The 23,853-nt window shown below is 53.9% G+C and overlaps 1 protein-coding gene across 2 annotated transcripts in view; it reads right to left on the minus strand.

Moving 5' to 3' along the window:
• The window catches only part of NKAIN1 (sodium/potassium transporting ATPase interacting 1), a 40,253-nt gene extending 16,406 nt beyond the window's left edge, over positions 1–23,847 (minus strand). For both annotated transcript variants that reach the window (XM_034648189.1, XM_034648181.1), the window contains exon 1: positions 23,791–23,847. In XM_034648189.1, coding sequence (XP_034504080.1) covers positions 23,791–23,844 — 54 coding nt within the window. In that variant the 5' untranslated portion in view covers positions 23,845–23,847. The remainder of the gene's footprint in view (positions 1–23,790) is intronic.
• Between the last annotated feature and the right edge of the window lie 6 nt (positions 23,848–23,853).

Below are 23,853 nucleotides of genomic sequence, written 5' to 3' on the forward strand. Positions count from 1 at the left end.
TAGTGCAGCCTCCCCTTTCACAGAGGAGGCTTACCCTGGGCCTGAGGCTCCCAAAGTCACTCAGACAGGAAGTGGCAGAGCTCAGGTTCAAGTCCTTGTCTCCACGCTCACCGCTCTTCCCACCCACCACAACTCTCTCCGGGGACGTCAGGGGCTCAGGAAGGGGCAGAGCCTGCCCTCCTGAGTCACCCAGCCCCGGCTCCCATGGGCAGTAACAGAACAGCTAACGTGGATTAATCTCCTATTAGTGCCAAACGCTATGCTGAGTCCTTCACATCTGTTTGCTCATTCATACTACAAACAGCTCTCCCGTGCCTTCTGTGGGCTAAGAGCTGAGAAATCAGTGGTTAGTGTAGAGATCCAGTCCCTGTCCTCATGGGATGCCAGTCCTGCCTGTTCCCTCTTCAGCGAAGATACCAGAACATCTGCCCCAGCCCAGAGAGCAGGAAATTGGAAGAGGGGCAAGATGAGGGGGATGTTCTTTCCCATTAGAAAACAAAGCAAAATAACCTCTCTCAATGGGCTTCAGAATAGTCGAATCATTTATTGAGCGCCTACTGTATACTACCCCTCCTACTCACATCTCTTAAACTTACCCCCATTGCTGGATGAGGAAACTGAGGCCAAAGGAAGTAAAAGGGCTTGCCCAAGGTCATACAGAAGAGCTGAGACTGCAGCCAAACCCTCACTCTTCCCTACCACATGGCTCTCTGAGACCTGGCTACCAAGGCGGCTTGCATGCCCTGGCCGTGAGAATCTCACCCCTCATAGCCCTGCTGGAGTAATCTCCTTCCCTCCTCCCCACTCCTCCTCATGACAGCTTCCCCAGCCCCCCAGCCGCCAGCCTGCCATCTGCCTGTCCTTATGCCCTCCTGCTGTGGCCCAGTCCTGTACCTCAGCTGGGCCTGGGGGAGCCAGGGAGCAGCTGGCCACTAGCTTGTGCGTAATTAGCCCTCAGAGACCAGCCTGGAGCTTAAGGGGGACCCAAGACTGTCTCAGAGAGCTGGTCCGGGCCAGCCCTGGCCCCCACAGGAGGCAGCCGCTGGGGCTTGGCCTCTGTCTCCATGGCAACCCCACCCCTCATCCCAGTGACTGCTGACCCTTCCCAGCTGGGGGACTCCTCAGACCCCTTCTGGGCAGATCCATCCCACTACACCTCTGAGCCCGCAGCTCTATTAGAACAGGCCTGGTAGTTGTCTGATTAGCATACATCTACATTAATTTGCATAAGCCTAGCCTAGAAGCCCAGGGTGATACCAAGGTCATTCTAAAATCAAAGGGTCCCTCCAAGTCATCCGCCGATCTCTTCATCCACAATCTGGTCCAAACCCAGAGGCACCACCGCCTGAGGCCATGTGGGCAGGGCAGGGAGGGGCCTTCAGGACTGGGAGGCTGACTCGGTCCCCTCCTCCGTGGAATGGGGGACAAGGATGCCTACCTCACAGCAGTGTTGAGAGGACTGAGGGGTCATTCAGATTTGTTGCAAGCCCAGGCCCTATCCCACCCCCTCCAACCTCTCATCTCCACTCCTGGAGCTCCTTGCTTTCTGCTGGGGGGCCAGGCCCCTCTTACAGGCCCAGAAAAGCCCAGTAGAGGGGCCCTTGGATCTGGGGCTACTGTGCCACTTGCCTCCCACCAGGCCGTCCTGCCCTCACTTGTGGGGTCTGGCAGGAAGTGGATTAGAAGCGGATGGCTACCAGCTCTGGCCTTTCATCAACACCACCCGGGCTTTGTCCTCATGCTGGTTCACAGCCAGGGGGCAGGGGACAGCTGACACGGCTCTGACCCCCCGCACCACTCCCTCCAGTGCACTCTTCAGAAAGGCAGTTTCATGCAGTGGCAGAGGGCGGGCTTGGGTTTCTCTTCCATGTGAGCCTCAGTCTCCCCATCTGTAAAATGGGGATAACAGTCGCCACACTTCCTGGAAATACTGTGAAAATTAAACGAGGTGATGTTTGTCAAGTGCCTGACATGGTGAGCGCTCCATGAAAGGTCACCATTATTATTTCAATAATGACAGTGAGGAGAAAACAAGCTGAGGCCACCTCGAGGGTCTGGGAAGGGTTTGCGGAGGTGTTGTTTAGCTTTGGCCTTGAACTGGCTATTATAATAAAGACACACGACTCGCTCCGATGTCCCTCAGGACGGTACACAGCAAATGATGGCCCTCCACACCGAAGGACACGACACAGCCATTACAACAGGGTGTGCAAGGGGGCCAAGCAGTTTGGTGTGAAAGGCAGGCCGCAGGGTCCCTTCAGTAGTGGGGTCGTATTTCTGGAGAGTAGGATGGGGGGGGTCTTTGAGATTCAACCAGAGATATTTCAGTTAAGGGTTTTACATTGAGGAGTAATACTTTTATAAGAAAAAACAAAATAAAGAAACTAAGGGGGGACAAATGAGCATGGGCAAAAGCGCTGAGGTGCGGGCAGGTGGCACACCACCTCGGTTTGCCTGGGACTGGGGGCTTTCTTGGGGTGCTGCACTTTAAGGGATAAAACCCAAAAGTTCTGGGCAAACTGCAACAAGTCTGTCATCCCAGACGTGAGGGGTATGGACCCCCTCGGGGCTTGGAAGCATGACAGGTGGCGGGGCAGGGAAGACATGGGACTGGGTCTCAGACCTAGGGCTTCATCCCCCGGTCCCCTAGGGGCCAGGGAAAGGTTCAGCAGAGGGACGAGGCAGCTGGGCACTCTGGGCATGGCGCTCTCTGCCTAAGTAAGGATGGGCCAGCGGTGGGTGGTCAGGTGGGGATGCCAAGGCCTCCCTGAGAAGACTAAGGCCAGGGCCCGGAATCCCTCTCTGTGCCCAGGGTCCCACTCTCCCAGGACTCCCTTCTTGCTGATGCCCACTCCACCTTTGCCTACGTCCCCATGTCCAGACTGTGGGGGTATCCCCAGTCCCACGCTCCAGATGCCGAGACCCCCCCTCCCCCCAGCAGGCTCTGGAGTGGGCAGCAAAGGCCTGGGATGAGGGAGGCCTCTAAAGAGGAACGCTTCAGACAGGAATGGAGGAGAAGACAATCCAGGTGGGGAAAACCTAGTAACAAACAGGCTCTCCCAGAAAAAACCGGCTGCAGATCGATGGACTTTTGGAAAAGTAAAAAGGTGATTAATCAGCTCCCCCATTAAGCACCACAAACGACACCATATAATTAAGCCAAAAAACTTGTGGCAGAAAGCACCTTAACGGAGCAGGCACTGAAACAGGGTGAATGAAGGAGGCCCCAAGAATTGTAGGAGTGGCGGTAAGGCTGGAGATGGGGTGGAAAAGACCAGAAGGTTGACCCAAACACTCAGGAGTTCAATCTACCCAGCATTCGATGGGGTCAGAGCCCAGCAGTGGTCAACTCACGCTCCAGGGAGGCGAGAGGCGGACTGGGGAGGGAGTCCCAGCTCTCACAAACTGTAGGACCTGGGAATGTCATTTCCTGGAGCCTCAGTTTCCTCGTCTGTAACATGGGAACACAACTACCGCAGATACCTACCTCCTGGGGTTGTGTGAGGACTCAGTGATGTAATGGAAGTAGAGAACTGGACATACAGTAAGTGCTCAATAAATTCTCATTGATTGGACGAGTCACTTTCCCTCTCTGGATCGTCATTGCTCATTGGCAAATAGGGGATAATAATGTCCTTTTTATTCACAGATAAATTGGAGGATCAATGAAGATCACAGCCACGAAGCAATTTATATACTACAATGTGCTTTTTAAACTGTAAAGTATGATGCCTGCATCATCATTATTAGGAAACTTAAGTCCTTGGTTTCATACCAAGATGAGATTCCTGGTGCTTGTTCCCTGAGAAGCTGTACAGGGCAGCACTTAAAAGTGTGGCCTACAAGCCAGACTGTCTGGGGTTTGAATCCCACCTTTATACTTACGAGCTGTGTGACCTTCAGCAACTCACTTAACCTCTCTGTGTTTTAACTCCTTTATCTATAAGATGGGGATAATGATAATAGTACATATTTCATGAGATTGTCGTGGAGCCTAAATGAAGGAATATGTGTAAAACGTTCAGAACACTGCCTGGCCCATGATCATGGGTAAAGCCACATTCGTTCCAGTGAGTTATCCATAGTGAAGACTCTGGGTCTGGGTGTCCTACAGGTTCAGAGGACTCAAGTTCTGAAGAAGAGACCACCACTGTCCTGCTGTGCAGACCCCTCTGAGGCCAGGTAGCACCCACCCCATCCAGTCCAGTAGCTTCCTGACCCAGCTTGGTCCCTTCTCTATCCTGGCTCTTCTCATTCACCCACCAAGCACTCACGGGCACTGTGTTGCACAGACCACTGACTGCAAGTGTCAGTTTGGCACAAGTCCAGAGAAGAGAGCAGGGACTTCCCTCCAGAGCCTTGCACGGAGCCCACCCTGGACACGCTGCCTCATGTCTACCCATTTCATGCTCTCCTCTCAGCTGTTGAGAGCTGTCATTTTCCATGTGTAGAAACACAGGCCCAGGGAGGGCGTGTAAGTGGTAGAGGCAGGATTCGTACCCTGCTGTGTCAGGGTGACAATATTCCCAAAGTGAGCTACAGATTCAATGCAATCTCTATCAAAATTCCAACTACTTTTTTTTGCAGAAATAGATAAGCTGGTCCTAAAATTCATAGGAACATTCAAGGGACCTAGAAGAGTCAAAGTAATCTTGAAAAAGAACAAAGTTGGAGGACTTAGACTTCTTGATTTCAAAACTCACAATAATATTACAGTAACCAAGACAGTGTGGTATTGACATAAGGTTGGGCAGACATGTTGGTGAAATAGAATTGAGAGCCCAAAAATAAACCCATACATTTAACTGATTGTCAGCAAGGGTGACAAGACCATTCGATGGAGAGAAAGCATAGCCTTTTCAACAAAGGGTGCTGGGACACCTGGAAATCCACATGCAAAAGAATGAAGTTGGTCCCCTACCTCACACCATATGCAAAAACTAACTCAAAATGGATCACAGACCTACATGTAAGAGCTGAAACTATAAATCTCTTAGAAGGACCCCTAGGTGTAAATCCAAGTGACCCTGGAGTAGGCACGTGTTAGATACGACAGCAAAAGCACAAGCAGCCAAAGAAAAACTAAATCAATTGGATGTCATCAAAATCAAAACCATCTGGACTCCTGGGTGGCTCAGTTAGTTAAGCGTCTGCCTTCAGCTCAGGTCATGATCCCAGGGTCCTGGGATTAAGTCCCATGTCAGGCTCCCTGCTCAGTGGGGAGTCTGTGTCTTCCTCTCCCTCTGCCCCTCTCCACTGCTTGTGCTCTCTATCTCTTGCTCTCTCTCAAATAAATAAAATCTTAAAAAAAAAATCAATACCAGTTGAACATCAAAGGGCACAATCAAAAAAGTGAAAGCCAACCCACAGGATGGGAGAAAATATTTGCAAATCAGAGACGTGGTAAGAGTCTAGAGTCCAGAACATATAAAGAATTCTTACCCTTCAACAAAATGATAAATAACCCAATTAAAAAATAAGCAAAGGATTTGAATGGAAATTTCTCCAAACATTTAAAAAATGGCCAATAAGCACATGGAAAGATGCTCAACGTCATCAGGGAAATGTAAATTGAAGCCACAATAAGACACTATTTTATACCCTTAAGGATACCTAAAATAAAAAAGACGGGGGTGCCTGGCTGGCTCAGTGGGAGGAGTGTGTGGCTCTTGATCTTGGGACCCTGAGTTTGAGCCCCATGTTGGGTGTAGAGATGACTTAAATCAATAAATAAACTTTAAAAAGATAGATAATAACAAGTTTGGATGAGGATGTGAAGAAGGAGAACGTTTGTGGCATGGCTGGTAGGACTGTAAAATGGTGCAGCTGTTGTGGAAAACAGGCTAGTTCCTCAAAAAATTAAACACAGTTATTATCTGGCTCAGCAATTTTTTCCTACATAGAGGGGCGCCTGGGTGGTGCAGTCAGTTAAGTGTCTGACTCTTGGTTTTGGCTCAGGTCATGATTGTGGGGTCATGGGATCAGGCCCCAGGTCGGGCTCTGCACTCAGCATGGGGTCTGCTTTAAGACTGTCTCTCCTTCTCCCTCTGCTCCTTCCCCCCCAAAATAAATAAATAAATCTTTTGTTTTGTTTTGTTTTAAAGATTTTACTTATTTATTTGTCAGAGACAGAGAGCACACAAGCAGGGGGAGTGGCAGGCAGAGGGAGAAGCAGAGCCCCTGCTGAGCAAGGAGCCCAATGCGGGACTTGAACCCAGGACCCTGGGATCATGACCCGAGCTAAAGGCAGACGCCTAATGACTGAGTCATCCAGGTGTCGCTAAGACAAATAAATCTTTAAAAAAAATTATTCCTAGGTAGGTAGGCTAGAATTGAAAACAAAGTTCACATAACACTTGTGCAGAAAAGTTCATAGCAGCATTATTCACAGCAGTCCCAATGGAAACCACTCAAATGTTCATTAACTGATCAATGGGTAAACAAAATTTGACAGATCCATACATGGAATAGGAAGCTATTAAAAGTAATGAAGCACTAATACAGACACAACAAGCATCAACTTTGAAAATATTATACTAGGGGGCGCCTGGCTGGCTCAGTTGATTGAACACACGACTCTTGACCTCAGGGTCATGAGTTCAAGCCCCACATGGGGCATGGAGCCTACTTCGAATGCATGAATGCATGAAGGAATGAATAAATAATAAAAATACTATGCTAAGTGAGAGAAGCTAGTCATGAAGGACTGCATATTGTATGACTCCACTTCTAGGAAATGTCCAGAATCGGCTAATCCGGGGAGACAGAAAGCAGATTTGCAGTAGCCAAGGGCTGGTGGGAGGGGATAATGGGGAGTGACTGCTAATGGGTTTGAGGTTTCTTTTTGGGGTGATGGGGTGATGAAAATGTTCTGGACTCAGAGTGCGGTGATGGCTTCAAAACAGTGTGAACATACTAAAAACCCTGAATTGTATACTTTAAGATGAATTTTTTAAAAAAGATTTTATTTATTTGTCAGAGAGAGTGAGAGTGCACAAGCAGGGGTAGTGGCAGGCAGAGGGAGAAGCAGACTCCCTGCTGAGCAAGGAGCCCGACGCAGGACTCGATCCCAGCACTCTGGGATCATGATGTCAGTCGAAAGCAGATGCTTAACCGACTGAGCCACCCAGGTGTCCCAAGATGAATTTTTTTTTAAAGATCTTTTTCTTAGAGAGAGAGAGAGAGCACAAGCAGGGGAAGGGGCAGATGGAAAGGGAGAAGCAGACTCCCCACTGAGAAGGGAGCCCAACGTGGGGCTCAATGACAGGACCCCAAGATCATGATCTGAAGGCAGATGCTTAACCAACTGAGCCACCCAGGCGACCCAAAAGATTTTATTTTTTTAAGTAAGCTCTATACCCAATGTAGGGCTCAAACTCACAACCCCAAGATCAAGAGTCACATGCTCTCATGTTATGGGAATTATACCTAAAAAAAAAAAAAAAAAAAGAAGGGGAAGAAGAAGAAGAAGAAGAGGAAGAGGAAGAAGAAGGAGGAGAAGAAAGAAGAAGGAGAAGGAGAAGAAAGAAGGAGGAGAAGAAAGAAGAAGAAGAAAGCCCAAACATAGCTCTTGGCCTCACAGAGCTAACATTCAGGGGAGGGTGGAGGGAGAGGGGATGAACACACACACAGCAAAATTACTGTTGTGCTAATATCTGAAGGAGGGGTAACAAGAATGAGAGCTATGATGGTGGTGGTCAAGGAAGACTTCCTGGAGGAAGTGAACTGAAGGAAGAGGGGTTAGCAAGGTAAGGAGGAGAGGGAAGAACAGGCAGCGGGGAAAGCATGTGCAAAGGTCCTGTGGTGGGAGGGAACTTGGCAAATAGAAGGGTCCAGAAAAGCCCATCGTGGCTAGAGCATGGGGAATGAGAGGGAGCAGAACACCAGATGGAAGGGCTGGAAGGGCTATTACATGCTGTGGCCTGATGCCAACACAGCAGGGTCAGAGGCTGAGCAGGAAAGCAGCTTGGAGCTGGAGAGGAGGCACCAAGCCCTGCGAGGGCTCCCTTGGGTCAAGCATCATACTGGAAGCGTCGGGCACCTAGTGCACGGGGTCAAGTGCTGGAAGGAGCTGGCAGGTCATTTCTTCCGACTGAGACACTCTTCACGTGACCTGATGGAGGGAGGAAAAAATCCAATTCCCCGACTTCTTCAGCAGCGCCTCCTGAACTGACGCTCCCAGGAAGAAAAGAATGATGAAAACCAGCCTCACTGCTATGGCAACAGCAACCACTGCTGACTTACCCTCCTGACTGCAGGCCTGGCGGGGAAGCCTGCCTAGCTTTAGTGGTGGGCGGCAGGAGCCCCTCCCCCAGGGCTGCTGGACCCCCCTCCATCACTGTTGCAGTCCTGGCTCAGCTCCCAGCTTCCCCACTTCTTGCAGCAGAGAATGACCGCAGCTGCCAACATCTGGACAGCCCTTCACAGCTCAGACTGCAATTCCTGCCACCCCCCTGCAACGCGGGGTTACCAGCCCCACTGGACAGATGAAGACACTGAGGCTCGGGGAGCTGGGGGGCGGTGCCTGCAGCCTGGTGTCCTTCCCTCTGTGCCGCCCTTACTCCCACCTGGCAGAGGTCTGATCCCCTGGGCAGGTACCCTGCTCTGATTCATCCGTGGCACAAAGGCACACCGGAGTCAAAGGAATGTCACCCCGACCCCCAGCCTGACCCCCAGCCTGTCTCTGGCTTCCTCTCCTGGCAATCTACCACAGGGTGGGGTGCTCCCGGGAAGGGAGCTGCACTGTAAGAGGGGTGCCCCCAAGTGACTGGGCGGAAGTGTTTCCTTCAAAAAGCCTGGCTCTGAACTTGAACACTAGTGTTGTCATACATGCTAACTCGGGGGCAGGCTTTGTGTCCAGAGCTTTGCGGGTACACCGCCCTAAACCTCGGGAGCAGAGCGAGGGATGGGCCCTGGTCCGGATTCCATGGTGAGGGCACAGCCTGCGATCTCAGGGCTGGAGCAAACCCACATGGTCTGACCCAGGAGCCTGAGTTTTTGACAGATACCTGCAGCCCCCAGGAGACCTTCTCTGCCTTCTCCCATCCGCCACCCCCAGGCAGGCTGGGGAGATTAAAGGGGGAGGGGGGGCAGAGGAGCAGAGGGGAGGGAGCTGAGCCGCTGCCTGCAATCATTTCCTGGCCCTGGGCCAGAAGGCTGCAGGCAGAACCTGTTGGAAGAAGAGGGGCTTGCTGTCTGCGGAAAGGGGGAAGCGGGGTGGAGGGAGGGCCTCTCCTGGGAACTGGGTCCTGCCTCTGTCCAGGCCTGGGGTTCACAGGGGGAAGGAAAGGGAAGGCAAGGCTCGGGAATACCTACTAAGTGCCTATGCTGAGCCCAGCACTTTACAGGTGGCATTTCGATTTATCCCCAGAGCGACACTAAGAGATAATAGCTAACACTTATTATATGCCAAGTGTCTCTCGAATTCTTAGCATGCTTTGATTTATTTAACCCTCACAGAGACATGGCAGGTAGAGACTGAGATCATCCACGCTTTGCACGCAGGGAAAGCGAAGCATAAAGAGGAGAAGTAACAAGGTCACCAGCGGATACACATCTGAATCGGGTCCCCCGGCCCCAGGGTCCATGAGGAACAGACTTACTCTCTTGCTAGGGCAGCGGCAGCCCCATTTTCCAAAGGAGAAGAGTGAGGTTCTTTCTTGAGGTCACTGGGTGTCAGAGTGGGGGGTCAAGCCCCATCTCCTGGGAATGTCTGACCTTTTTAGTGGCCCCTCCTGGACGGAGGAGCACCCTTGCCACTGCTCCCCGACAGCTCCTGTCTGGCAACATCGAGCGCAGGGGGAAAGGTTCTAGCTGTAGACGCTTGCCCACGGCTGCCCAGACTGAACAGAGGAGCCAACTGCTTCCACCTACCTGGGACGGTTTATTTTTGTTCAGGGTATTTTTGTCTGGAATCACACACCCAACCCTGATCCTTTCCAGAAATGGCATCAGCCCGCTTCCTAGAACAGTTCACGAAGGGCTCCACTGCCTTCCTGGGCCTCTGTGTACCTATCTGTACAAAGGGTTTGAGGGTTGTTCTCGGTGGACCCCCTGGCCCCCACATCCCAGGATTCTCTGCCTGGGAGCTTCCCATTTAGCAAACAGTCATGGCTCTGTGCCTTACGGGCGTGCCGCCCTCCAAAAGGCTGGTCGGGATTTCCGGTGGCCGTGTCCTAAGTACTGACTAAGTGCCAGGTGTTCGCTGAGTACTCTCCAGGGAGTCTCCCACTGAGTTTGCTCAGTGTCCCTAAGAGGCCGGTGCGATGATCTCCATTTACAGATGAAGAACCAAGTCCGGCTGAGCAAGCTGCCGGACCCAGACTCCTGGAGAAGAGCAGCAGGAGGACGGCTCACCTGGTACGGCCGGCACGGTGAGAGCTGATCATGTATGTCAGACATCTGGCCACTGCAGGCCCTGGGAAACCGACCCCCCCCACCCCCATCCTGTCCCGTCCAGCCTGGGGAGCCTCACGGCCCAGCCCGTACCAGCCGGCAGCCACAGTGTGAGTCCCAGGCTGGGCCCCTGACAGTCTCTCACTTTGGGGGGGAGGGGGGTTGGTCCCTGTGTCCTTGGTGGCCTATCTTGGGGATGACAGCTAGTGGCAGCTTGGGGGCAGCAGCCTGCTCAGAAGGCTCATGGGGCTGCTGACAGCAGACAGAGACAGGCTGGAGCAGCTGGTGCCACCTGAGGCAGATCAGGCACCTGGGAGCCTCTGCCTGCACCCCGCCCTGAGCCCAGACCCTTCTCTAACATTTGCGGGTCTTCAGGACCAAAGCAAGAGTACCAATACAGTACCATCTAAATATTTAAGCTATGAACCAAGCGACAGACCCTTAAATAAAATATGTCCTATCTTCCCACCTAGACAGAATGATCTGGAAGGCCGGGCTGTGAATGTAAATTCCTCTGACTCCTTGGATTGCCGTGCTAGAGCTCAGTAGTGTCCAGCCAGTCCTAGCCAGCATTCCCACTCCTGGCTCCCTTCTAGGCAGGGGCCTAATACGCAGGTCTGGACACCCTTGGAGGCAAGTGTCAGCAACAGACGCCCCCACAGCCCCACAGTCGGCCTTTGTCCCTAAGGGTTAGGGGTGCACACACCCGCCACACTGTCCTCTAGAAAGGCCCTGGAAGATCCTCAAAGTGGGCTTGGGGCTGATTGGACGGGGGACTGGGCTCTGTTGTGAGCAAACTGGCAAACCCTCACTCAAGACACATTTCCAAAGCAGTCTCAGGCCACACAGTTGCCTGGGCTCCGGGAGCAGCCCGGAGGATGAAGAGAGCTTGGAAGTTAGCATCGGAAAATCCAGGCTAGGCCCAGCTCATGCCTTGCTTGCAGACTGGTCGACGCCACACTGCCCAGCGTCTCTAAGAAGCCCCGAGCCTCCCGCACTGCTGAACCCCCAGCACCTAGCACATGGCCCGGCACAGAGGAGGCACCAAGGAACAGCAGACTGGCCGAGTGAACGAAGCAGCTTTGTGATTATTCGCCCAGGTTTTCCGTCTGCTCACAGGGGCCAATCAGGCATCACACATTCACGGAGGGCCAGACAGCTCAGACCCAGAGCTTCCAGTCCAGGGAGAGAGATTCGAAGCGGAAACAGGACAACAGCGTGACGCCCACTGTGACAGAAGTGGCGGGGACAGGTGTTGCCAGAGCCTGGAGGAGGACATCCGTGGGGGGTCGGCGGCAGTGCAGGAGGACAGAGAAGCTCCAAAGAGGAAATGATAAGTGAGATACAGCGGGGAAAGGACGTCCAAAGGCCAGGAGAGCAGATGCAAAGGCACTGAGGCATGAGGTGTACTGGTGTGCTTACATCAATGTGGCCCGAGCTGGGGCACCGGAAGCGGTGAGCGTTAGGGTTGGCGGGCTAGCCTGGGCAGCGTCACGTCCCACTGGCTAGACCAAGTAATTCTCCCCGTGTGGTCCCCGGACCAGCAGTATCCGCGGCACCTCGGAACGTGTTAGAAATGCAAATTCTTAGGCTTTATCTCAGACTTACTCAATCAGAAACTCAGGGTAAGGTCCAGAACTTTGTATTTTAAGAAGCCCTCCCGGTGACTCTGCTACACGTTCAAGTTTGAGAAGCACCACATCAGACTTCTTCCCAAAGGCAATGAGGAGCCACGGACCGCTGTAAACAGAGGCAAGGAGGACCAGAGGCAAGGAGGACCAGAGCTGCACTTCAGGACAGTCACTGGGGGAGCCTGGTGAGGGGCTGGTCAAAGGCCCGTGTCTGGTGTCTGCAAGTCGGCCCCATGTGGACCCTCAGAAGATAGGGGGCGCCTGGGTGGCACAGCAGTTAAGCGTCTGCCTTCAGCTCAGGGCATGATCCCTGCGTTATGGGATCGAGTCCCACATCAGGCTCCTCTGCTGTGAGCCTGCTTCTTCCTCTCCTACTCCCCCTGCTTGTGTTCCCTCTCTCGCTGGCTGTCTCTATCTCTGTCAAATAAATAAATAAAATCTTTAAAAAAAAAAAAAAAAGAAGAATCATCTATCTGCACATGTGAGGGAGGGGGCCACCGGGAAGTCGAGACCCTTGCTGGGCACAGGGCCTGTTGCCAGGGTGACACGTGTCACTAGGAGAAGGGGGGGCAGCATCCTTTGGAGGGTCATTGAAGGGGAGCTGGCTATCATGGCAACCTCCCCTCGGGTGGGACAGGGTAATAGGAGGCCTGGCTGTCCCCAACTAACCCACCCCTGTTCCCAGGAGGGAGCACCACTGACCCCACCATCCCCCTCTGCCTGCATCTAGCCCCTTACCCCTGCTCTGTCCTACCCTGAAGCCACACCCTCCTTGTCACAGCCTCAGGGCTGGGGGGCTGTCTCCTTGGTTACAGCCCTGGCTCCCGTGGTATCCATGGTGATCTTCTCTCAAGAGGCCCCAGGCCCACACCTGCCAGGCCTTCACCTTCCTTTGCCAAGGCTGGTCCTGGGGGTGATGACCCAAGTCAGTGGCAGGGCTCCCCCACTCTCTCTAGCTTCCACACGAGTGTGGAAGGAGGAACAAGGGGATCCAACGTGTTACCTTCAACCAGGAGCTGGATGCAGAAGGCACATTAAACAGCTTGTCAAGGCCAACCTGAAGCTCGGGGGAGCAAATCTCACCCTCAAACCTCGTAGGGCACAAAGCATGAGGAGTCTGGAGTCCGACAGGCCAACACCGTGGTACCCTGGACAGGCTCTGTGTCTCCCTGAGCCTCAGTTTCCTCACCTGTACATCGGGGATAATATTAGCATATGCCTCCTGGGGCTCCTGCAAGACTAAGTGAGGACAAGCATCGGAATTGAGAAGCACAGTGCCTGGCACCTCCGGGCCTCCTGTCCTGCTGCTCCTCAGGGAGGAGGGAGGAACCCCTCTCCCTGGCTTCTCGGGAACCACTTTCTGCTGGTGGGATGCCTGGCGGGGAAGAGCCGTGGCTCTGGGATCAGAAACACTCCCCAACACTGACTTCCGGTACAGTTATTATTACTATGAATCATCTGGCTGTGAGCGGAGTCCTGCCTGGCAAACTGCTTCCTTCAGGTAATTTACATTTCCTATTGTCAGCGTAGCCTTCCTCCCCTATCATCTGACACCGGGATGTTTTCTAGAAAGCAGGAGCCATGTTGTGCATCTCGGTTTTCGTGCAACGCCTGGCCCAGGCCCTGGCGGGGAGCACCCAAGAAGCTGAGCACGGCAGGGACTCGGAAACCATGTGCTCTAACTCAGCCTGCAAGCAAAACGCTCTGCTCCCCGTCTTACCCAGGGCTCAAATGCCTCCGGGGTTGAGTTCCTTATCCCCCGCTGAAAGCAGGCCGGTGCCTAGGATGCTGGGGAGGCTGAGATCTGTGGGGGGGGNGGGGGGGGGGGGAAGCTGAATGGGCAGCTGCAGGAGAGGGGGCTGTAGGGAACTCCGGGGCCACCCCCACCCCCATGGCCGAGCAGCCCCCCTTCCCCTCCCGCTGAGAGTTGATAATAGGAGTGGTTCTAATTATGCTCTAATTGCTTTCTTCCAGGCGGTTTCTCCGGAGCCAAGGAGTTCAGAGTTCATGAATAAATGAAGAGGGAGGAAGCGGGAAGGGATGTTTATTGATCCACAAATCTCTACATGCCAGTGTCTGCCCCACAAATGCTCGGGCATGTAGCTGGGTGCAGTTTTGAATACAGACACACACACACGGACACTCCAGCCCCAAACCTCTCTCTCCCAAGAGCTAGTAGCGGGTCGAAGGAAGGTAACAAGAAGTCTCCTAAATTGCCTTGGGTCGCAGTCCCAACTCCGTCACTGACGCGCACTGTGGTCTTGGGCAAACCCTAGTCTTCCCACCTGTCTGGTGTAGGAGCGAAGATAATGTCTGGCATCCTTGTCTTAGAAAACGCAGACTCCAGGGTGTCAATGGGGTGGCATCCAGTAGACAGAAGCCCGGGCTGGGCCAGGTGGGCACTGTTGCCCTCAGACTGCCCCTTCCTCCAGATGTCTCATTCCCGAAGATCTGGCCAAGCAGCCGGGTGCTCCGGGGAAGTGGCTGGAGGAACACTTCTACCTCCTGGCTGGGGGGGGGGTGCTGGGGAGGAAGGGGGGCTCTGGACTCAGAAGCCAGCTGGGCTGCCCACCAGCTCTGAGGCCCGGGGCTCCAGTGCTTGTTAAGCGGCAGCAATAGGCTGAGTGTTACGAGGGTTCACCCGGGGCACAGAACGGCCTTAGGCAAGGGCCTGGCACAGAGTCAGCACCTGGCGAGCGGTGATGTTGGCACCCTGCACAGTAGAGATGGGTGCCTTCATGACAGGCGAACAAACTAAGGCACAGAGAGGTCAAGCCACTTGCCCCAAATCATGCATTAAGTGACAGAATTTGAACCCAGGACCATTAGACCCTGAATGCCTCTGTGCTCCAGCCTTGGTTCTCCACTCTGTCCGAATTGTCTGGTCCCCAAGAGCTGGCACATGGTAGCTGACCGTAATAATGGACCAAATGACAGAGAAATGTAGGGAAAAAATGAGCATAAAAGACAGGCTCTGTTTCCAGTGACCAGGGCGGGGATGGGCTGATGCAGGTAGGACGAGGCCAAGATTCCTTTCAAGGTCAAAGCAAAGTGCTGGGTCTGAGGGACCCCAGGACTTGGTGATTCCTCAGCAGCTGGGGCCAGGTGGGGACAATGGGGAGCCTCAGTGTCTGCTCATGGAAGGCGATCTTTTTACTCCTTTGTGACTTCCACTAAGAAGCCTGACTTTTGGCATCAGGCAAAACCCGCTGTGCCACAGCCTTGCCGTGAGACTTTGGGCAGGTGCCTTCAGCTCCGTGAGCCCCAGAGGCCTCATCTAGGTAACGGGGATGACGAGGGTCTGCCTCTGGGGCTGCGGCGAGAGTGAAAGGGAAGGGCCCGTGTGAGGCCCTATACTTGTGGCGAAGAGTGGGGGCTCGGAGTCCGAGGGCCTGGATTTGTATCCCGGCTCTGCCGCTGCCTGACGTAAGTGCTCACGGCCTCAGCTGCTGCTTCTGTGAAACGGGGACGGTGTGGCCACCAGGGCTACAGGGCCACCAAGGCGGGGCAAGGGGGAATGGGCTCCTGCAGGTGAAGCAGTCACAACAGTAGGCAGTGTGGCGGAAATGCTCAAAAAATCTATCAGACTACACACATGCAGACATACCCTGCAGTCCACTTCACAAACGGGGAGACAGCCCCAGAAAGGGGCAAGGACTGGTCCAAGGTCACAGAGCCAGTTCACGGCAGAGCCAGGCCCACGTGGGAGCTGGCTGTATGCAGGGCCCTCGGTCCACGCTTCAGTTGGAATGGCTAACCACGAGACCCTGCCCAGCACCTGGGCTACCCTGCTGGGGCTTGAGGACTCTGGGGGGCTGATGCTCCCTTCTCCTTGTCTTCCCTGCTGGCTCCAGCCAGCGGGGTGTGTCAGAGGGCAGGGAGGGTGACCAGCCTTCCTGGCCCGCCCCGCCAGCCCCTTCACTCCGGGGCTGGCTGCAGAGGCCTCAGAAACAATCCAGGGGCCCAGGACTGGAACACCATTTGTCAGCCCCGCATGGTGGTGGCGGGCTGGTTTCCATGGCAACAGTGCAGTGTGAAGGCATCCTGGCATCATTAGGGAGCGCGCCGAGTAGTGTAAACAGGGGCTGCAGTAGATTACACGCCTATTATGAGCAGTCTCGGGCTCTGAGCGCTGGTAATTATGCCTAATTGTGCATTTAATTGTGTAATTGAAAACCCACATCTCTGATTCAGGCTGGGGCTGCAGAAGCCCCCCCTCCAAAAAAAAAAAAAAGAGGCTTAAGAGCCATCACTACCCTGAAAATCCCAGGGCTGCCTCCCCTTCTAGGGCAAGGGGTAGCCAGAGTAGACTTGGGGGTTAAAGAGCCTACAGGCTCCCATGTCCCCCACTCCCTGTGCCAGGAGCTCGGCCGGGATCCGTGATTTGGGATGGGGTGGGGAGGAGCATGCTTAAGGCAAAGGGACATAGTAGGAGCCCACGATGTCCATTATTCAAATAGATACCATTTTGTGCTCTTGCCACTGTCCTCTCAGGACCTAGAACCAGCAGCTGGTGGTTCCAAGGGACCTGGACCATCATCAGATCCACTACACATCCAAGCGGCCATCCAACTCCTATATAAATTCTTTATCGCTGCCAGTGACAGGGAACTCACCACCTGATTGTCAGTCTGCCGCTGCCCACTGATAGAGTCCGACCATCTCCTCTCCAGTTTCCCAGACTCGACAAAATGAGGCCCAGAGAAGGGCAGGGCCAGCTCAAAGTTGCACAGCAAGTGAGTTCCCGAACCCTGGGATTCTGACTTGCAGCTGAGGGCCTATTTTATGCCCTAGGGTGACTTAGCACCCAGACTTGAGCCTGGCACTTTGTGGGTGCTTCATAAGTATTTGCTAAATACAACTCTGGGTAGGGTTAGCTGGTGGCAATTCTTACTCTCTGACCCAACGGAATTGAGTCTTTCTGGACTTCAGGTGGCTGACCTGCAGTGGCCCGGGGTTAGTGATGGGTCACGACCTCCTGCTCTGAACCTCTGTGGCCCAAGACTTGAGTTTACAACCAAATATCCCGACTGGGCCTTTGGGATGGGGACAGTACGGACACTCATTCAAACAGACGACAGAGGACAGAAGAGGTCACGTGAGCCCCGACAACCTGGGGGTAAAGCCCTGGGCAGGCCATCGGAGGCAGGAGGGTCCTCCTCTGCTCAGAGCCCGATCCTCACGTCACCGCCGCCCACAGCGGGAGGGGGAGGGGCTGGTGTAGCGGAGGTCTGCTCTCTCCTCGGGAAAGGGTGGGACTCCCTGCCGGCTTAGAGCTGGAGATGTCCTCTTAGATGATGAGTCCCACCTCCTCCCTTTACAGAGGGGACACAGGGGGCCACATCTTCCGCTCTGCTCCCCTCTGAATGAGCACTGGGCTCTGCTTGCATTAATTCAGGCCACTCACTATAGTCCCATGAGGGAGGTGCTATGATTACTCCCATTTTATAGACGAGAAGACTAAGGAACAATAACTGATTGAAAAGGGGACGTGTCCCCTTTCCTACAACACAGTATTTAGATGCCTAGAACTTGCTGTGTCATTTCTGGAGCATCTAAGAGTGTGAACCCTTTGTGAGCCTTACTCAGCGTATCTTATCTCAAAGGAGCCCCCTGACACCTCTCCGAGGCAGATCAGCATCCTGACTGAGAGAAGGGCAGGGGGAAGCTCAAAGAGGCTAAGTGTCTTGCCCCAAGGTCACCCAGCTACAAAGAGGTAGAGATGGAATTCAAAGCCCAGCCTGACCCCAAAGCCCTAGCTCTTCCCTGTTGACCTATCTCTGGTTCGCCAGCTGCTCCGACAGGCAGCGGCCCGGAGGCCGGGTAACGTGTTCAAGCCTGCAGCCGCAGTAACAGCTCTTCTAAAACCCTGGTGCACAGTGCTTGCTGGCGGAAGTGACTCGGATTCACCAGCCCTCTTCGTCTCCAGGTCAAGGCCAGGGGCCAAGGGCCCTGGAACTGGGCTCTCTTGGACCACAACAGGCTCCATGTAGCCTGGAAATAGCTTTTAATAAACACATTTCTAGGGCGCCTGGCTGACTCTTGGCCTCAGGGTTATAAGTTCAAGCCCCATACTGGGTGTAGAGATTACTTAAAAAAAGACATTAAAAAAAAAAACCCAGACCAAAAAACACATCTCCGGTCTCAACTTGCTCTCCCATCACCCATGCCCCCCTGAAGCCAGAGGAGAGAAGAGATGGCAATGATCACAGCTGACCATCTTGGCTTGGTCCTGATTTTACAAGCACTCTCAAATCTTTTTCCCTTGATCACTCATCCGAGACCCAGGCTGTAGCTTCTGTTTCCTTGGTGACAACTCACTTCATGCTTCAGGCCTCTGTATGCCCATCAGTAAATGGGTATAAAAACCACACCTATCTCACAGAGTTGTTATGAGGGCTCTCAGTTCTCCAATACAGGTTAATTTCTTCCCTGGGTACCTTTCCCTCAACCCGCCTCACAGCAACCTTAAACTCAGCACAGGGAGTGGGGTGAGTAGAAATGGGGGACAAGCAGCTCAGCAGATCTGGCACCTGGCGACAAGCCCTAGTGGTTGAGGAAAGGGATAGATTTCTCCAGCCGCGTCCACACCCAGCATCCCCACCTCACAGGGGGAGCGGCGGGGCATGCGCGGTGGAGCCGCGGAGACCAAGGTCTGGGTTTGAATCCTCGTTCTGTCCCTGCCCTCTACTTGGCCACGAAGACAGTAACCAGGGACAGGGCAGATGAAGCGCCTGGCTCATCAGAGACACCAAACAAAAGCAAGTAGGAGCTGCTGTTATTTCCCTCTGAATTGTGCACTTCCTGCATAAAGAAACTAAGACTTGAGGAGTTTATGGAAATGACTCTGACTGCTAAAAACCCCAAACTGGCAGGGGGGAAGAGGGTAGGGGCTGATGCCTCACTCCTTCACAGGAGGGAGCCCGGGGCTCAGAGAGGGGAAGGGATTTGCTAGAAGTCACAAGCAAGGCAGCAAGGTCTGTGGGACCCCCGAGGTATTGCTCCTAACCCCTGTGCCACATCTCAGAGCAGCTGCTGTTTATGGGGTGCTTATCCCCAAACCTCACACCCACCTATCCCTATAACGGAGCCAAACCAAGGCCATCCCCTGGGCCCCCAGGGGCCCTCTTCTCCATCCACCTTGCTCTGTCCACCTCAAAAAGCTCTCGAGGGCTGTTTGGCCTCAGTCTGTCCATCTGCAAAAGGGAGCTGACCATCCCAGTCGTCCAAAAGGGGATGAGGAACAAAAAGGGTCAGTGGGCTAGCTCTCTAGCCCACTGGTGCTCTGTACTCCCGACTCCCACGCCCGGCCCAGGGGCCTGAAGCACCTAGAGCAGAGCAGACCCTCCCCAGGAGGCTGGCAGCTTGCAGGCACAGCTGCTTTGGAGCGCAGGCCCCCGCAGGAGCCCATCTCCCTCCAGCCTCCACCACCACCACTGCTAATAACGACATCAATCAGGCTGACCACGTTTCACACCATTACTCGCAGCTCAGCGGGAAGCTACGTCTTTTCCCCCTCACCCACCACCTTCGAGAAAGCAAAGAGCTTTCCAGAACGGAAGAGAATGAAACCGACGTTTTTCTGAATACCTACTATGTGCACAGCACCTGCCTAACCGCGGTTGACAACTCCGCAGGGTAGGGATGGTGCTTTCTCTTTGCTGGAGAAAGAGACTGGGGCCCACAGGAGTGAATGCACGTATCCAAGGTCACCCAGAACGGGGACGAGAACGGCCATGGCAGTGATGTATGACTGAGTGCTCACTGGCTCGCAGTGCCAGGCGAGTGCATGATCCTACGGAAATATTATCATTTTCGGATGAGGACGCTGAGGCCGGACGCAGGGAAGAGACCCGTGTGAGGTCACGCACTGCGCAAATGTAAGCAGCGGACTGGGGCAGGCGGATGGGTGGCTCTCTGCTCAGGCTGTAAAGCGCACGCGTCCTGGGTCTGGCACTGGCCAGCTTAGAGACCTCGGGCAAATGTCGTCACCTCTCTGAGCCTCAGTCTCCTCATCTGAAATAGGGGAGAGCGAGAACATCCGTCCTGTTGTGTGGAAGAACAATGAGACTAAAAACAGTAAAAGCTAATGTTTATCGATCGTTGAACACGTACCAGGCACTGTGCCAAACGCTTTACATATGTAAGCTCATTTGGTTAAATGAGGTAATGCATAGAAAGTGCTTAGCACAGGACTCCAGAAATGGGAGCGATAATAATGATGATGGAAGAACTGGATGAGGATTCCCCTGGGCAAATCTCCTTGGTTCATCTTCTTACAGGAAGAACAGGGTGGCCTGTAAGGTTTCAGGAAGGAGGTGGGCCTGGAAAGAAGGGGAAGGTTTGGACAAGGGAGGGAAAAGAGGAACACCTAAAAATTAGGCGGGGAATAGCATTAAAAAGGTCAAGATGATACAAGAAGTAGAAAGGAAGGGAAAGGAAGGGACTCAAGGTAGTCTATGGAATAGAACCAAACTGAGATGCCCTGAAACCTTTAGGTTTCAGCCCAGACATCATCCCACAGTCCCAGATGGGCAGGACTGGCAGGACCCCAGAGACACAGAGCAGTGGTTCTCCCCATTTTATAGATGGAAAAACCAAGGCCTGCAGTGGGGAAAAGGCTTGCCTGAGTTCACAGGATGTCAGCAGCAGAGCTGGACTTGAATCCAAGCCTCCTACCTCCTCAGCTCAGTGCCCAACTACCCGCTGCTTCCCACAAAGAGTGCAGGGGGGAACCTAGGTGTGTTTGGGCCACAATTGCAAGAAAGCATCCCATGGTATGTATCATTAACGTAACAATGAGAAGCTATGGTTTATTAAATGTTCGCTTCGTGCTTGGCATCGTGCTAAGCTCATTCGTTATATGCATTTACTCCTCAAAACAACCCTAAGAATTGGCAACCGTTTATATTATCACTAACAGATGACAAAACTGTGGCTCAGAGAGGGCAAGCCACTTGCCAAAGATCACACAGCTGGGAAATGTCAAAGCCAGGACTCGAACCCAGGTCTGTCCTATCAAACCCCAGAGCCCTGTCCCTATGCTTGTCCACCTGAATGGTAAAGCCCCCACTTGCTCCTCCTACCCCCCAGGACACACCTCACCCTACTCCCTCACCCACAGCAAGTCTATCCCAACTCCGAAGAGTGTCTAGAACTAACCTGTTTTACTGTAATGATCAAACCCAGTTCAAGAGAGGAAAAACGACAGCTCGTCTTCTAAAGTTTTCAGCTGACAAACATTTAACAGCCTTTTCCTTCTTGGCCTCTTTCCACTGGATGGGAAAACAGGCTCCCTTCTCTCTAGGATGATGTCAGGCTGGTGGAGTCCAGCCTCCCGGAGTACATGCGAAGCCGTCAGGCAGCAGAGGCTCCCGGGGGGTTAGCATCGGCTGAAGGGACCCACTCTTCCATCTGCCTCGACAGAAAACAGAGGCAAGAGAGCAATTTCCAAGTCCCTCCTTGGAGCACGCCCCCCCCCAAATGATCTCATGTAACTCCCACAAGTGGCCCGCGGCCACCCAGCCAAGCTGTAAGAGAATCAGAATCCCAGCCAGGCCTTGCCTAACTCCACAGTCCCTAGACTGGCAAACCCTCTAAGTGGAAGGGCTGAGTTAGCTCAGCTGGAGAGAGCTCTGGAGGCAGGTGAGTGGGCGGCAGGGAGAAGTAAGGACCTCTTTTGAGGGACCCTGATGGCTCTGGGCCAGAACTACTTAGATCTTATATTGAAGAAGGCAACAGAGGATGCTGGCCAGCTGCCTGGCTTCAAAGCCTGGCTCCAAACTGTAGAACTTTGGGCAAGTTGCTTTACAGGATCATTATGAGGACTGAATAAGTTAATACACGGAAAAGGGCTTACAAGGGCACCTAACACTTAGTAAATGCTGCCCAAAGCTAACCATGGTTTTCAGCAGCAGCAGAGAATGGGGCAGACTGCCAACAGGGCTTACCTTTGGGGTGTGGGACTGGGCTCAGAAGGAAGCGTACCTTTATGCTCTGCTCTGTTTGATTATTTATTGATACATTTTTTACAATAGATGTTTATTACTTTTTTAAGAATAAAGGAAGTCCTAGTTTAAAATTTAAAGATTAACAAGCAGAAAAAAAAAATCCTTGGAAAAGTTCCATCATTTCTTGGCGTTTTCTATTCCTCGAAGTATATAAAGAAGGGTGTTTCAACTGTGAGCCAGGAGTTGCCAAATAACTGATTCATTAATTTATTTTACAAATATTAATGGAGTGCCAGGCACTGTTCCAGCTGCTAGGGATTTAGCAGGGAGCGAAACAGATAATCTCTGCCCTTCCGGAGTTTCCATTCTACCTGATTTTAATTAATCCCCTCTGCAACCCTCAAGGATGAGCCATTTACAGATAGGCAGACCAAGGTGGCCTGGTGAAGGGAAGTCACTTGCCCCACGTCCCACAGCTGGGAGCAGGGCTACAATCTTCAGGGCTGGCTGCTTCTACCACCGCCCAGGAGGGCAAGGCTGCGGATGGCAAGTTTGGAGGTAGCGTCCCCAAGAGGAGAGAAGGAAGATGATTGAGGAGGTCTGCACACCCAGGCTCAAAGCTTCGCTCTGCTTTCCTCTATGCACCTGTGCCGGAGGAGAAGCGTGGCTGCAGGCAACAGTGGAGACCAGACGGTGGAGTTCGGCATCAGTGAGGCTCAGGTTCCCCCACACACACCCTGCCCGGAGCTCTGCCCACGGAGGTCCCCATGCACCTCTCTGCCTGGAGGCTCAGCACAGCTTCAAAACCCACTAGTTGTCAGGCCATAGCTCTAGGATGGGCAGGAGACCTCTCCTTAACCGGCTCCCCAAATTCACCTGCCAGAACTTGAATTGAAGAGAACCGGTACCCTTCAGCCCCCAAATTCACTCCACTGGCTCCCTGAGGCAAGAACCTGAGTTCCCGAGGCTGGGGTGAAGCAGTTTCCCCAGATGCTCCTCTCCCCACCAGGGCACCCAAGGATCCCCACCCCTCACCCCTGCCAGCCCAGGAGGAGGGTCTGGTCCCCACCCATGACGCGCCCGCTGGAACTGATGACTGATGGGGAGCCCCTGGCTGCAGTGGTCACAGTCAAAGCGGGAAAGGCGGCCAGCACCCAGTTTGTCAGACTGGCCCAGGACCTGGCAGTCCCTTGTGACCCTCTCCAGAGAGGTGGCTCTCCATTCCCAGGCCTGCCCAGTCAGGAGGGTGCAGGCAGGCAGAAACAGCACAAAGGAGGAGGAGGGAACGGTTCTTGGAGTCTAAGATCCCAACACACACACAGAAGAACGTGGACCAGAAATGGTTAGAGATCTAGAGACACACCAAGGAGAAAGGCGGAGACACACAGAGAGAGGAGCAGAGACTTTGTGAGAAACACTCACACGGGCACAGACCCGGAGGAAAGAAGAGCCGCGCAACCGAGTAACCTAGAGGAAAACAGCCGGCAGGGACCTCAACGGCTCCGCCGAGCAGCCCGGGACACACCCCCCGGCCCCCGCGAGCCACAGTCCCACGGCAGACCACTCGCACGGGGCGGGGCGGGCGGGGGGACTGGCGCGCAGGACGCACTCGGGGACCCGGGAGCGCCGGGCGAGGAGCACACACAAAGAGCCAGCCCGGCCAGCGGGAGCAGGCTCCGCCCGTCCGCTCCGTGACTCCGGCCCGCCCCCCACCCGGGACTCGCAGCAGACACGCACCGGGACCCACGGCTCAGCCGCACGCCCGGGACCCCGCCCCGCCGCGCCCCACCCGGCCCGGGCCGCCCCGCGCTCACCAGCTGCAGGCAGCAGAAGGCGACGAGCGTGCAGCGCCCGCTGCACTTGCCCATGGCTCCGGG

This window comes from Ailuropoda melanoleuca, chromosome 2 (assembly GCF_002007445.2).
Source record: "Ailuropoda melanoleuca isolate Jingjing chromosome 2, ASM200744v2, whole genome shotgun sequence".
NCBI classification, from domain to species: domain Eukaryota; kingdom Metazoa; phylum Chordata; class Mammalia; order Carnivora; family Ursidae; genus Ailuropoda; species Ailuropoda melanoleuca.